The sequence below is a fragment of the Sander vitreus genome, chromosome 23 (genome assembly GCF_031162955.1).
Source record: "Sander vitreus isolate 19-12246 chromosome 23, sanVit1, whole genome shotgun sequence".
Lineage (NCBI taxonomy): Eukaryota > Metazoa > Chordata > Actinopteri > Perciformes > Percidae > Sander > Sander vitreus.
The window spans coordinates 12766244-12780484 of NC_135877.1; the positions used below are offsets into that span (position 1 = coordinate 12766244).

Genomic DNA, 14241 nt, shown 5'->3' on the forward strand with positions numbered 1-14241 from the left:
TCAAATCAAAGCAGATACTGAATTTTGTGATTGGTCAGATGTATAAAGAAAATATAGTTTCATCTTACAACTCTCTTCCTTCTGTTATTTTATTTCTAGTAACAAGGGGCGAAGCAGATCAAGCTGGGCCTGGCTAGGCCTACCTATTCTTCTGTCTGGCCTTACCAGACGGGCCAGTGACCTCTCCAGGGAGTCCTAACTCAACGACGGGCAGTGGGGGCTTCAGCCTGTTCTTACAGAAACTTCACCAGACCACCACATCAAGCTGTAACAGATTGGATTCCAATCATACCTTGTTTTATCAGCCTTTGGGAGGCTATACTGGTCTGTTATATCTCAAGTCCTTCCATGTCGTGGATGTCCCTCTCTGGATGTTGGCAGCAGGATGGATTCGAGTGTTAATTTGACGGTTGTCACATCATTGCAGTGCTTGCACCCCCCCTCCTTTGACTGGCTTTCGTCCCTTCCCTCCCCAATCTTTAAGCGAAAGCCCCTGCCGCTCTCTTGGGGCTTCCCTGAGCCTTGTACAGAAGGGACTTGTAGGAACTGTAGATTGTTTTGTTGAAACAGTTGACATTGCAAAGAGGAACTAGAGTTACCCATCCATTTTCTTTTTTCCGGAGTTTCATCGGAGGTTGGACAGCTTTTCTTTTGAAAAATAAACTTGCTAATAGAAATTTGTTCCCGCATACACACAGTGTACGCATAGATTGGTCTGATTAAGTCCTTATTAATACGCACAGAATTCCTTTTTTGTGGTCTGAGTCTTGGGGAGAAATGTCTGAAAGCAGCAGCAAAGTGGCGGAATTGATTGCCCCTGCCCCCCCTCCTCCCTCTGCCTCTCCCTGTCCATCACCCCAAACCCCCCATAAGAATGTGAATGGCTCTGCCAGTTCAGACACGCTTGTGGTAGAGAAGCTTAGCGGACACCCTGAGGTCCAACGTCGGCGCCACACAATGGATAGAGACTCTAAAATAGCCGAGCACCGTTTCTTCCGCCGGAGTGTCATTTGTGACTCCAATGCCACAGCTTTGGACCTGCCCAGCAAAGCAGCTGTGATACTCACCTCACCTCCAGACTGTGAAGGGCCTCCCACCTTCTTCCTTCCAGTTCCCTCAGGTCCTGGACCTGGGGTACGAGATGCTGAAGGCAGAGAGGTCCCAAGAAGTCCTTACCTGCAAACCTCAACCCTTCAGCCTGGTCTTGGCCTTGGTAGGGCAGTTGCGGAGGGGCACATAGAAAATGCTGAGGAAGATTTAGGGGAGGGCAGTATCACGATTGCTGTTCCCACAAGTAGTATTGTTGAAGAACATAGTGCAGATGGGGCAGTAAAAGAGCCCAGCCCGACAGTATTGGATGTTACCGACAAAGCGTTAGGCAAACTGCCTGACGTCACATTGCGTCCCAGAGGGTCAGAGGACACACAACAGGTGACAAAAGACGGAAAAGTGATAGAACATGTGGACGGGGGTAGCGTTAGTAGTCCGACCGAGGAGAAAGAGAAGGAGACGGAGGAGGAGAAGGAGCTAGCGAAAGCACGGGCAGAGCAAAGGGAGGCCGAGAAACGAGTGCAAGAGGATATAGAGGAGGTGGAGACGAAAGCTGTAGGGACTTCCCCAGATGGGCGCTTCCTGAAATTTGACATTGAGATTGGAAGAGGGTCCTTTAAGACTGTGTACAAGGGACTGGATACAGAGACTACTGTGGAAGTTGCGTGGTGTGAGCTCCAGGTAAGTCCAGACTCATACATCTGTCACCTCTTGAGTGTCTATGCTCTGTCTCCTCCTGTTTATCTGGATAAGACTTTCATTACATGTCTTTTTGTGGTTGTGTTCGTCCCTGAGGTGTCTCAGTTCCATCCAGGTGCTGAATTGAACCTCTCTCTTTATTATTTTTTACATGTCCTCTTTTTACCTTGACCTATTTGTTAAGTTAGTCATATGTGAGAACTTTCTGCTCACCTGGATGCTTTCCTGTAGAAACGTTCACAAAATGAGATCACTCTCTGATTGAAATTGAGATACTAGTGCAGACTGATTTTTTGTTTTTAAATGTATTTGAACGGATGCTGTGGTGCATCCGATTACTACCACCACCACAAGATGCATAAATGAGTAATGCATGATGGAGAGGATGTCAAACAATCAAGGCCCAAGTGTGAACGAGGACAGCATTATCCTAAAGGTTAGAGAAGTTAGCTTATGACTAGAGACTCCCTTGTCAAAATCCCCAGACTGTCTGGGAAATTCAGGGTACTGAAAGTAAATCGGTAACACTGTTGCATCTCTCACCTACTTGTTCCAGTTATGGTGCCCTTGAGCATGACAGATTACCTCCTAGCTGCTTCAGTATAGTTGCTATGTGGCAGCTCTCAATCAGCTCTCAGTGTGTAGGTTAACAAAAAAAGACTGCATCTTGCGCTCTGTGAAACATGAGACAGGATGGCACACAGTTCACCACAGGATGCTGTTGCTACATTATGGTGCACTGATGCAACTTCTGCAGTGGGTGTGTTTGTCAGAAATAGAGAGAGAGAGAAAGAGAGATATAAAGTGTGAACAAGAGACATGTAGAGGATTTACATGTCTGTACTGTATGTGTGTTGGCGGGAAAGCTGAGGCAGACAAAAAGTGGAAAAAAATAGTCTCTTTGCAGCTCGTCTTAGTGCATTCAGTAGTTGCAGATGTAGAATAGCAATCTCAGCTGGTCATGTCTGTCGGTCTGTAGGTTTTTTGCAGAATGACAAAATATTAGGGAGAGAGGATAACATAATTGGCCACATGCATGGTTAGTCTGCTCCATCTTTTCAACATACTGTAGTTAAATTAATTAGAACCAGAAAAGTCAAATGAGGAGAGACACTGTAATTAAATCTTTTCTGTGCAAAATCTGCACTTGTTTATATTTCTCAGTGTGCGATTATTTCCTGTGGGACTGTGCGGTTGTTTTCCTGTCATCTCCATCACAAGATGTTCCTTGAGTCCTCCTGAATCCCAGGAGCTAAAATCAGCTTCGCCTGATGCCCTGCGTCAAGGAAACGCCAGTTTATCGGGAAACAAACGTCTACCCTTTCCCTCTGTCACACATGACTCTTTCTTTCTCTTTCTGTCTCTCTTGCTTGTCAAAAAGAGGAAACCTAGGGTCTTCATCAGGTCAGATTCAGACTTCAGATTGATTTTGTTGGTGATTTAAAAAAAAGTTGTAATTTGGTTTAATAATCAGAAGATAAACTGGCTGATACATCAGTTGCTTTAATACAAGTATGTTATGTAATATGCCCTGGCTTACTGGAATGAAACTTCCATTAAACATTGTATAGTGCATGTGTTATATAAGGGTATTAAAGGTCTATGGTGACTATATATCCTATGCATGCAGAGACAAGTACTTTTCTACAGAGTCTGTGTGTGTGTGTCTCAAAGATGACTGAGCAACTGCTGACATGTGGCAGAATGGTGGGAGTAAAGTTACACATGCACACACACATGCACACAAACATTCACATAACAACCAATCACATTCACTCACTGGGTGGGCATGGGAACTAGAGACCTGTGGGAGTTAGGATCATCTGGAACTTGTCGGTTTTCTGCAAACGTGTGTTTGTACGTGTGTGGGTGTGTGGTATGAGTGTCTTTCCATCCCTTTGACTCACTGTAATATCATATGTTTAAATTATATGTCTGTATTTCAGAGATAGATTTGGGGGAGTTGCATCTTCACATTCTTTGGCATCCAATCCAAAGCAGGTTAACTTCTCTTTGCAGGAGAATCCATAGATGGATGGACACAGAGGAAGAGGAGGAGGAAGGAGATATAGCAGATAGTTTGCTTAAACTTTAGTAAAGAAATAGATTGATGAATAGATTGAGGGAGTGGAGCGATAGCAGAGGAAGGTCACTAAGCAGCTTATCTTAAGTTGCTTTGTGAAACTGGATGGGAAAGAAGAAGCTGATGTAGTTCTCCTGGAATGAGAGAAAATGGAGAAGGAGAAATGTTTGGGTTCAGTTTAATCTTGAGTTACTAACCTTAAACAGTTTTAGTGTTAAAGATTTCTGTTTACTATTTTAAATTACTTGAAATTGCCCAATCAGGTGGGAAAATCTATCACAATCAAACCAACTACCATGAGGTGACAACGGTTTTGCATAGATACTCCATGAAATTGGGATAAAGTTAAGAATGTGAGTAGGGCTGAAACGATTACTCGAATAACTCGAATAATTCGATTACAAAAAATCCTCAATGCAAAATGATTTGCCTCGAAGCTTCGTTAAATCAATGTTACCAACGTTGTATAGCTGACGGACGGTGTTTCCACACGGATCATTATTATTATTGTCGCACACCAGACGCTACTCAGTCTAGGGCGGCACATGCCAGAGTGAGGGGCTGAGAGAAGAGACAGGCTGGAGGAAACGACAGAAAGTGTCCAAAGTTTGGAATCAGTTCAAACGTAATTAAAACGAAAACTCTGGACAGTGTGTCTACTGAAAAACCGAACTAGCTTACCACAATAATAGCACGACGTCAATGCTTCAGCATCTCAACAGAAAACATTTCTCATCCATTCCACGAAGCGACAAAAGTAAATCACGGAGTTGTATGGACGATGAAACTACACCAAACACAACAACTAGCAAAAACAAAGACAAGAAAATACGTAGCAGTGACCACAAAAATCTAAAGAGCCGACGTGTTGACTATCCCGTCGGAGAAACAGCTGATTGTTGCGCACCACTCTCTCTCACTCTCTCTTCACGGAGAAACAGCTGATCAACGATCTACTAGCATAAGTGTAACAGAGCTGTGTAGCATTGTAATCAAATATATAAATAGTATTAATAAATACTATTAAAATAATTAAATATCTATAATAAAATAGATTGAGTATAATTAATATTTACATATACATATATTTACATATACGCCTATATAGCCTACAGATCAGTCTCAGGATGAAACTTGTAGTTCTGAAAGTTAAGTTGCACAACTTAAGGTAATGTTTATGTATGTTTAATGTATGTTTAGTGTGAGGTTGATGTCATTTCAGAAAATGTTTTCTTTAAAACATTTTACAATGTAATATAGCACTTAAATGCACTTCATATGTTTAGTTTTTTGAGCGATGATATTGTAAGCAATGTAGGCAGCAAAAATGTAGCTTTTTCTGAAAATTTAACCAAACTGTTGTTTCTAAAGTATTTCTTATCCGATTAATCGGTAGAATACTCGATTATTAAAATAATCGATAGCTGCAGCCCTAAATGTGAGTCAACTACAAGGCAATAGAGGAGGTAAAATAAGAGAAAAAATTGGGCAGGAAAGGAGAGAATTTAAGTTCCATAAGAAGTGAAGGACGGAGGGAGGAGGGGTAAAGGTCAAAGTTCACCCCTCTTGTGTCCAAGACGATCAGTAGGAGCCTGTCCAACGTTCAACTACATTTGGTAGAGGGGGATATAATTGAATACATTTTAAAAAACCAGAACATTTTGATTTTTGAGAACTTTTGGAGGACAGGTGATCGGAGAAGATTAGGAGGATGAAACCAGTGGCAACGATCAGGAGCCGGAATTTAATGAAGAGGGAGGTGATCGTGGAGGGAGTTCAGTGAGAGAATAGAGAAATGAGAAACACGGGCAGGAGGGAGGGAGGAAAAAGTGGGAGAGAAAAGACAAAGGAAATGAAAAGGAGGAGGAGTGGGAGGGAGAGGAGCAGTGAAATTTGAGGACTAAAAGACCCCAAGGGGGGGGGGGTGTGTGTGTGTGTGTGTGTGTGTGTGTGTGTGTGTGACCTTAGGCTCTTGGCTCCACTGGTACTCAAAGACCTTGAAATTTCTCTCTCAACAGCAACACAAGGCGGATTAGCCGCCTCTTCACACACACATACAAGAACACACAAACACACTTTTGGGGCTTCAAACCTCTCTTCCAATAACAGTCATTCAATCGGTGCCTTAGGAGGGAAACTGGGCTCAGACAGCTCTGTTGGCATATATATATGCAAGTATTGTGCTGATGCAGAATTTTTGTGTTTTGTCATTAAAATCATGAGTACATTTTATTGTTTTATATTACAATTTCATACTTTTTTCAAACTACTATCATACAGTACTACAGTGAAATGTTACATTGCGAAATCATATCACTGTAGTCTCCTGACATAGACAAAATGAATCACATCTAACAAGGCTAATAAATATGGCTCACCGTGTCCAATTTTAGCATTGCGGCAATTTTGTTTATAGTGATGACCCATTTTAACCTGGTACTGGCCTGAAATCTGTCCATGTGTTGGTAAAGGGCCACAGGGAGGCACACAATAAGGGAGAGCAGGAGGAAGGAAGAGGATATTGAGATGTTTGTCAAGAGGGTTTTTCAGACATTTAAAAAGTGTTGTGTTCCAAAGGCAGTTTCACTAAACAATGGTATCTCTGTTGCACAATATCTCAAATTACATACGCATATTATGATGCTTTGCTTTAACAAATGGTATCTATTTTTATCATACATTGAAAAAAATTGCTTTTCCCAAAACAATTTTTGACATAGGCATAAACCACCCCGCTGCCCAGTTTTGCATCTAGATATGTTGAGTTGGAGTTGATATATTCAAGGACACATGTATAAAATAGGGTAAAAGCAACACATTGTATTTTACTAAAAGATAAATATCCCCAGATTACTCAAGGGCAGCAGAGCTGAGGTGAAACGGTTAGATTTTCCAGAGGTTCAGATTTCCTTGACAAAACAGCACACTGCAGCTGTGTCAAGCCTTCAGCAGAGGCTGGTTCTCACTGCTGATTGATTCTGAAGTTGCTACAAAGTAGTATTAGCCACCCCCCAAAACACACACTGACATAAGGAATAAAAAAACTGTGTTTGCAGTTTAAACATTTTCTCGTAAATGTTTTAAATGCTGGCTACAAATAACTTACTCAGTTCCTTTTTCTTATTAGCATTTAAGCTAAGTCCTATGTGCATGTAAACGTAAGTCTTTATATGAGTATGCGTTATATGCAGTGGGGGTGTGGCTGTGTGCGTGTGCACATACTGCAGCTAGCTTTGGGGATTGTTAACTTATTCATTTGCTGAGCCTTGCTGCAGATGAGCTCAAGTGTTTAAAAATAGAAAATGTAAAGTGAAAATGTTTTTTTAGTTTTAACTTGCAGGATATTTTCTGTGTTTTTAATGTGATGGACATAGAGATGGTTTTATGGACTAAGTAGTTTAAGAACCACTTAAAAACATAATTTAGAGCTGGAATGACCACTTTCTCTTCGGTAGTCAGGATTGAAAATCACCACCAGCATCAAGACATTTGTCGGTAAATGGCTTGTAGGTCTGTGCAGATCTGCTATCAATCATTGTGATAACATCACTCACAAAGCTGCTATTCTTCTCTAATAAATCCAGCTGTAAAACGTATCTCAACTTAGAATTCTGTCAGTCACCATGGCCAAACAAGTTTTTCTGTCAGTAAACTGTAGGAATGATGGGTATTTCAAAGCATTTTTAGCAGTTTAGTGTCAAAGTGAGAGTGCAGTAACCTGTAATAGCTGAACGTGTTACAAACACAGTATTCTAACAGATCAAGTCCTGACACACCGCATGCATAAACACACACAGCAAGATGTGTAGTTCAGATATGTAAAGGCACTAAAGGCCAGCCAGTTGGATTTATGAGTGATAAAAGAAATAGTGTCATGGGCTGAGATCGCCAAGTGTGATAATCAGGAGATGACAGAGAATAAGAAAAGGGTCTCTTTTTCATTAATTTTATTGCTCATTCTCTCACTATAGAACTCAGTCTTGCTTTGTCTCTGTCCCGCCAGAGTTCGAACTCACGCTCTGCCTCACTCCCTCTGTCTCTCTGTCATGTGTCAGTAACCAGCTGTGAGCAACAAAGGAAGGGAGACGGAGAAGCTGACACTTCCTTATATGCAAAGTGAGAGAGAGTGTGTGTGTGTGTGTGTGTGTGTGTGTGTGTGTGTGTGTGTGTGTGTGTGTGTGTGTGTGTGTGTGTGTGTGTGTGTGTGTGTGTGTGTGTGTGTGCGGGTTTTCCCTAATGTTAAACAGTAAGGTCAGGCCACCATGCCTTTTAAGAATTTCATTTTGGCAGTGGTGGCCTAAAGGTTAAAGAAGCCAGCTTGTGACCGGAAGGTCGTTGGTTCAATCCCCAGACCGACAGGATAAAATCTGTGTGTGGAAAGTGAAAGAGTAGCACTTGTCCCTCCCTCATTACCACCACTGAGGTGCCCTTGAGCAAGGCCTTAACCCCAACCACTCCACTGGAGCTGCTCAGTGGCCAGCAGATCAGACTGTGGTTGTACCAGGCAACAGTGTTTCCCACACATAGACTAATGTGTGGCGGTGCGCTGCACTATCAACACCGGCCGCTGCACATTGTGTTTTGTTATTCTTTTTTTTTAAACGCTATTTAAAACACGTTCAGCTGCATTTCCTTTCCCTGCTCTCCTCCTTCTCTCTGTCACTTATGTCTCGCACACACACACACACACACACACACACACACACACACACACACACAGCTCCTCCCACCGTGCAGTGTTTGGTGTTTTTAGCCCCCAACGTCACCTTCCAGGCAGCGCGGCAATGGTCATGTTTAGGGTTAAGGTGAGGGTTAGTTGCCTGGAAGGCAACGTTGGGGGCTTAAAACACCATCGAGCCCACCGTGCACACAGCATCTGTCTCCATAAAGGAGAGAAGACGGCTGGTGAAATTCACAAGTTCACGAAAGGTTGCTATCTATCTAGTGAACACCTTTACACAATCACACATTCACAACCACCGACCCGACTCTTAGCAAACAAGCGATTGTGCCTGCTTTAGAAAGTTAAAGGAAAACTCCGAATGCTATACGTATGCGAGTACTGTACGAAAAATGAGCCGAATCGGTGGTAGCAACACGGAGCTGCTGCAGCTAATGCCGAGAGCTCCCACTTAGCTAAAACGGAAGTTTTGGGGGCATAAATAAAGAGTGACTTTGTGCCTCTTAACAGACACAAAATGCAATTAAAATGTCTGTGCAACATGAACAGGGCCCTTACATGACAACAAGATGCGTTTTCAACTCAGACATTGTTTAAATTCAACTACCCTGTTAGCTGCTAGCTGCCGTCTGGGATGAGTGAGTGTGTTCAGCCAGGCTTCGGTAATAATCATCAAGCAGCAGTTCTGTGTGTATTTGTAGCATATATATTCATTTTGTGTGCGATCCACCTGGCGTTGGTGAATAGGAGTCTCAGCAGTGGCGGACTGTGTGTTAGTTGCCTTAGCCGGGCTAGCAGGCGCGACCGGTATCCTTCTACTTCCTCCCCGTCTTCCTCGCCTGCCGCGGCCGACAACAATCCACAGGCGCCTGCTAGTCTGGTGGAAGTCCTCCAGAGGACAGTTCATGCTTTCGTGGTGAAATTTTGAAGTTTATTTCCCCCTCAAAAATAGGTAATGGTTATGATCATATCAGTCACTATGTAACTACATGGAAACGGGCCAAATGATGCCTGTTTCTTGTACAGTAATAGTGTTACTAAAGGCTAGCTCTAGCTCCATAGTTGCATCACTCCAAGCTTCTTCCCTTGTGAACACCTCCGCTCTTCACTCGTCACACACTACACTCCGATCTGAACACTGCTGTTTACCTTTTCCTGCTACAACTGAATTCCCACAGGACTTCAGCGCAAGACTACAGCCAGCCTCCTGTAACGCTGTTACTTTACAAGGAACAGACATAATTTGGCCCGTTTCCATGTAGTTACATAGTCACTGATATGATCATAACCACTACAGTGCTCAATTACCTATTTTTGAGGGGGGAATACATTTCAAAATTTCGCCGTGAAAGCATGAACTGTCCTCTGGAGGAAATCCACCAGACCAGGGGGCGCCTGTGGATTGTTGTCCGGAGTTCTCCTTTAACTAGTCGCAAGTTTGCGTTAAAATGCAGTTGGGTTGTCGAGGTCGAAACACAGCAGCTGTGAATCAAATAAATGTATTATAAATCAGAGTCATTTTTTACTCTTACACTGAATGTTTGCTGCTTCAATCCAGATGAGTATTGAAAAGTATTTTCCACGACTGAAAAAGGCACGTGTTGAGGATAAGGACCAGCCTGAACCGGAGGTATCAGTCTGAAACAGAGCTGAACAGTCCGACCAGTGTAATTAATTATGTTATTAATTTGTTTACAATATTTTCAGGCTTCAACAAGTGAAAGACATGGTCAGGGAGAGAAAGAGAGAGATTCGTTAGGCATTGAAGTAGGAGAGGAGGACAGCATCCAACAGCGTGATACTCCTCAGTTTTTGATACTTGATTGCATCACCCCCCCCCCCCCCCCAAAAAAAATAAATAAATAAATAAATAGTATGATTTCAGTGGAAAGCCTGAGTGCTGTTTCAGGTTTTGTTATTAGTGTTTAGACCTTTAAATAGTAAGTGTAATAGATGTGATAAACAAACAATGTTAAGAAGTAGCATACAGTGTGCGGAGCCATTCAAATATAGTTAAAAAATACTGCATGTAGTCTAGACCTTCCACCCACAGGATTGAAGCATTTTGTCACACACACATGAATCTCACTTAATAGCTGTCAGGCCTTGGATATGTGTGCTAACATTTTAGTTATGTGTGACAGTGTGTGTGCTCTTAGAGGGATTTCTTTTTCTTTGTGTTTATTAAGAAAAAACAACAAGGAATCCTGTGTGTGTGTGTGTGTGTGTGTGTGTGTGTGTGTGTGTGTGTGTGTGTGTGTGTTTTCAAGTCAGAGAGCTGAAGATGGTGAAGTGTTTTGGCACCTTCTTTTTAAATAAAGTCATCCAGTGAATGGAAAGCACTGAGAGACTGAAAGATGCTTTAGAGACTGCTAAGGGTGTGTGTCTGGGTTTTCATCACATTGAATATTTCAGTATGTGTGTGTATGTTGATTAGAATGTTATGTTGATAAGAATGTTAGTGTACTTTATGATAATTATAGTGCATCGGAATTGGAAACGTGTCTGTTGACTCATGTAAAATCAATGGGTGTGTGTGTGTGTGTGTGTGTGTGTGTGTGGGGGGGGTCGGGTGAGTCGGGGACATTGAATACATCAGGCAGATGTTAGATGACTTGCACAGTGAGACATGATGACATAGCTTAACGCTCCCTCTCTGTTTTTCTATTCTCTCTCACGAGGTCTCGCTTTCTTCTTCCCGCCTCAGCTTTGCTCTTTCCAATCAGATTCACTCCTCCCTCTTTTTGTCTCCCCCATCTATTCCTGCTCTTCTCATTATTTCCCTTCTCTCATCTGTTTCTCTCTCCATCTTAATCCCTACCTCTTGCCCTGACATCAATCTTCTTCCCTCCTTGAATTTCACACATTAAAAGGAGTGACTGTTTTGTTTGGTTTGATTCCTCCTACACTGCTGCTTACTCATTCACTCCATCATTGATCTTTTTGTAATCTCCACTTTGAAGATTATTATCAATGCATCTCTGATCTGCTTGATTCTACATTGCTGAGAGAGATACTATAGAGCCTCAGAGATGTTAAATATTGTGTGTGTAGAAATACCGGACCTGCATTTGAACCCACAACACTGCTGCATACCTTTTACTACATTATGTTCAGCATTGTCCTCAAGGAATCCCTGAATATCTGTTGTAATTTGGATATAACTGACTGCAACCTAGATACACACACACACACACACACACACACACACACACACACACACACACACACACACACACACACTCTGACAGTAGTCTGACTAAATGCAAGTGTGTGTCTGATTAGCGAAAAGATGTTATTGTTTTCTGCTTTTTACATTTTTTGCCAGGAAACTGCAAAACAATACTGACATTGTGAGAATAATCACTTCCTGGAAGTACTGAGCCGCGATTGGCCGACATCTGCGGATCAGAGGCAGGGGATTGGGTCACGTTGTTTTGAGCCAGAAATGACAAATCTGGGATCAGATGTACAAGCTTCTACTTCCTCAGACAGACTGGAACTATAGCGAATGCAGCAAGCAAACCATATCATACCCTGAAAATTTTACTATTTAGCTTGAAACTGTTATCCAGCATAACCTACACTGAGAGAGTCTGTCCTCAAAGATACTTTTTTTTGGATTAACTAATAGGTATTAAGTGTCAGGCCAAATGCCTCTCATATAAAACCGCACCAGTCTACCCAGTTCCCCTAAACAGGTTCAACGTGGCTCTGTTTGAAATTGAACCTTTTGCATTTTAATGATCGTGCATTATCTGTAACCACTGGAATAAAGGGAAATTACATATTTTTACACATAAACTGAACGAAACTGCAGAAAGCCCTGATTGAGGGATCTCTCCTCTGTTGCTCTTCCTGAAGTTTCTTTAGCAGCAACATGTCATTTTGCCTGGCTTCATGACCCTCCTCCTGACCTAGTTGAACATGGGCCGGATGCTGCACTGCTATGATTTACAGACGGTTCTATTTGGGAATTTGATTAAATGCTAATCACATTACATTAAGCTGACTCATGACTAGTAAACAACAGCATGAGAAAGGAACTACAGTTATGCAGACTACTATATCTGATGACAACAGACCAACCAGTGACAGCAGGGTTGAATGCAATAGACCAGTGTACCTCCTGTACAGTATGAAAGGGCTATAGGTGTGTGAGTGTGTGACCACAATCTAAAATGGATCTCGCTCAAAACTGCTGGTCATCTGCATCAGCGTAAAGTGACCTGGGCTGCGCATCTAGTTTACTCTACAACACTGTGTGCTTGTTTGTGTATTTTCTTTACGTGTGTGTTTAGTCTGCCCTTGCTTTTGTCTGTGCACCGACTCTGCAGACTATTTAGGTGTGTGTGTGTGTGTGTGTGTGTGTGTGCGCTCCTATTTCTTTGTGTTCACTTATTCTGTGTGTTTGGGGAGGGGGCAGCTCTCTGGTTTCATTGTATCCCTCCCAGATTCTCCACATTCCAATGATAAGATGTCATTCCTTAGGGGAATAATTGTGTGTGTGTGTGTGTGTGTGTGTGTGTGTGTGTGTGTGTGTGTGTGTGTGTGTCCGAATCTATACTCCCCTTGGATTTACATTTCATGCCTTTTATCTGATGATGTTATTTTGCGCTTTGCTTTGATTTTTTTGCTCTGATTTTATCTGGACAAAGTTTAAATGTCTGTAGGTACCTATGTTTATCTCTGTTCAACCATGGCGTCTAGTAGCGCTGCAAAGGTTATTTGATTAATCACCAACTATTTTGATAATTGATAAAAAAAATTCTCTGATTCCAGCTTCTTAAATGTTAATATTTTCTAGTATCATTACTCTATCACACTGAATTGCAACTGAATATCTTTAAGTTGTGGACAAAACAAGACATTTGAGGAAATCCTCTTGGGCTGTGGAAACCACTAATCTACATAATTTCGAACTACTAATCGATTAATCAAGAAAATAATCAACAGATTAACCGACAATGAAAATAGTTAGTTGCAGCCCTAGTGTCTAGTGCTGCGAATGTTAGGTACCCAGCTGATGTCTTGTAGGCTGGATATTTGTTTTTCCTAGGGAGACCTATCACAACTAGTGTTTAAAGAAAAAACAAAAAAAGAAGCTTTGATTGAACTAGCTAGAATGTAACTTAATAACTGTCAAATTGGACTATTACTGTAAAATCACGGCGTTTCTGTCGTTACAACTAACCGAAATACAGGAAAGTACAACACCCACCAACACACAGTCCGAAAGTTAGATGGACAGGCAGGACTGATTTTAATTGCTCTCATTTGTCTTTGATATAGGATATGCCTATATTAAGAGAATTCTAGTTAAAAACCAACATAAATGGTTGTGGGTTTAACAGGTTCATCAACGTCTAAAAGTGGAACAGCGAGACAGAAAGAACAAAGTGTCGCGTTGATGTGCTCTGTCTGTGCAACTGTGCATGTCTGTGTGTCTGTTTGTCGCTTTATCTCCCTCCCATGTTGTGTCTCTCTCTGTCTCCTGCTTCCTCTCTCACTCTCTGGTTCTCTCTCTCTCTCTCTCGCTCTTCATAACCTTAACTAAAGCCTTTGGGGGGAAAAGAGGAGAGAGGACAGAGACGGAGCATTTTTTTCTTTCTTTCTGTTCTATAAATGGCAGCAGAGCAGCAGAGTGTCATCCGCTGAGCCATAACTAGAGCAGAATGAGTGGAGACTGTGTGTGGCTGCATGTGTCAAAGTGGATATATGTGTGTCA

At 42.1% G+C, this 14241-nt stretch overlaps 1 protein-coding gene across 6 annotated transcripts in view; it reads left to right on the top strand.

The window, feature by feature from the left end:
• Nucleotides 1-14241, top strand: part of wnk1b (WNK lysine deficient protein kinase 1b) — a 97000-nt gene that overhangs the window by 5366 nt on the left and 77393 nt on the right. For all 6 annotated transcript variants that reach the window (XM_078242662.1, XM_078242663.1, XM_078242667.1 and 3 more), the window contains exon 2: nucleotides 100-1731. In XM_078242662.1, coding sequence (XP_078098788.1) covers nucleotides 778-1731 — 954 coding nt within the window. In that variant the 5' untranslated portion in view covers nucleotides 100-777. The remainder of the gene's footprint in view (nucleotides 1-99; nucleotides 1732-14241) is intronic.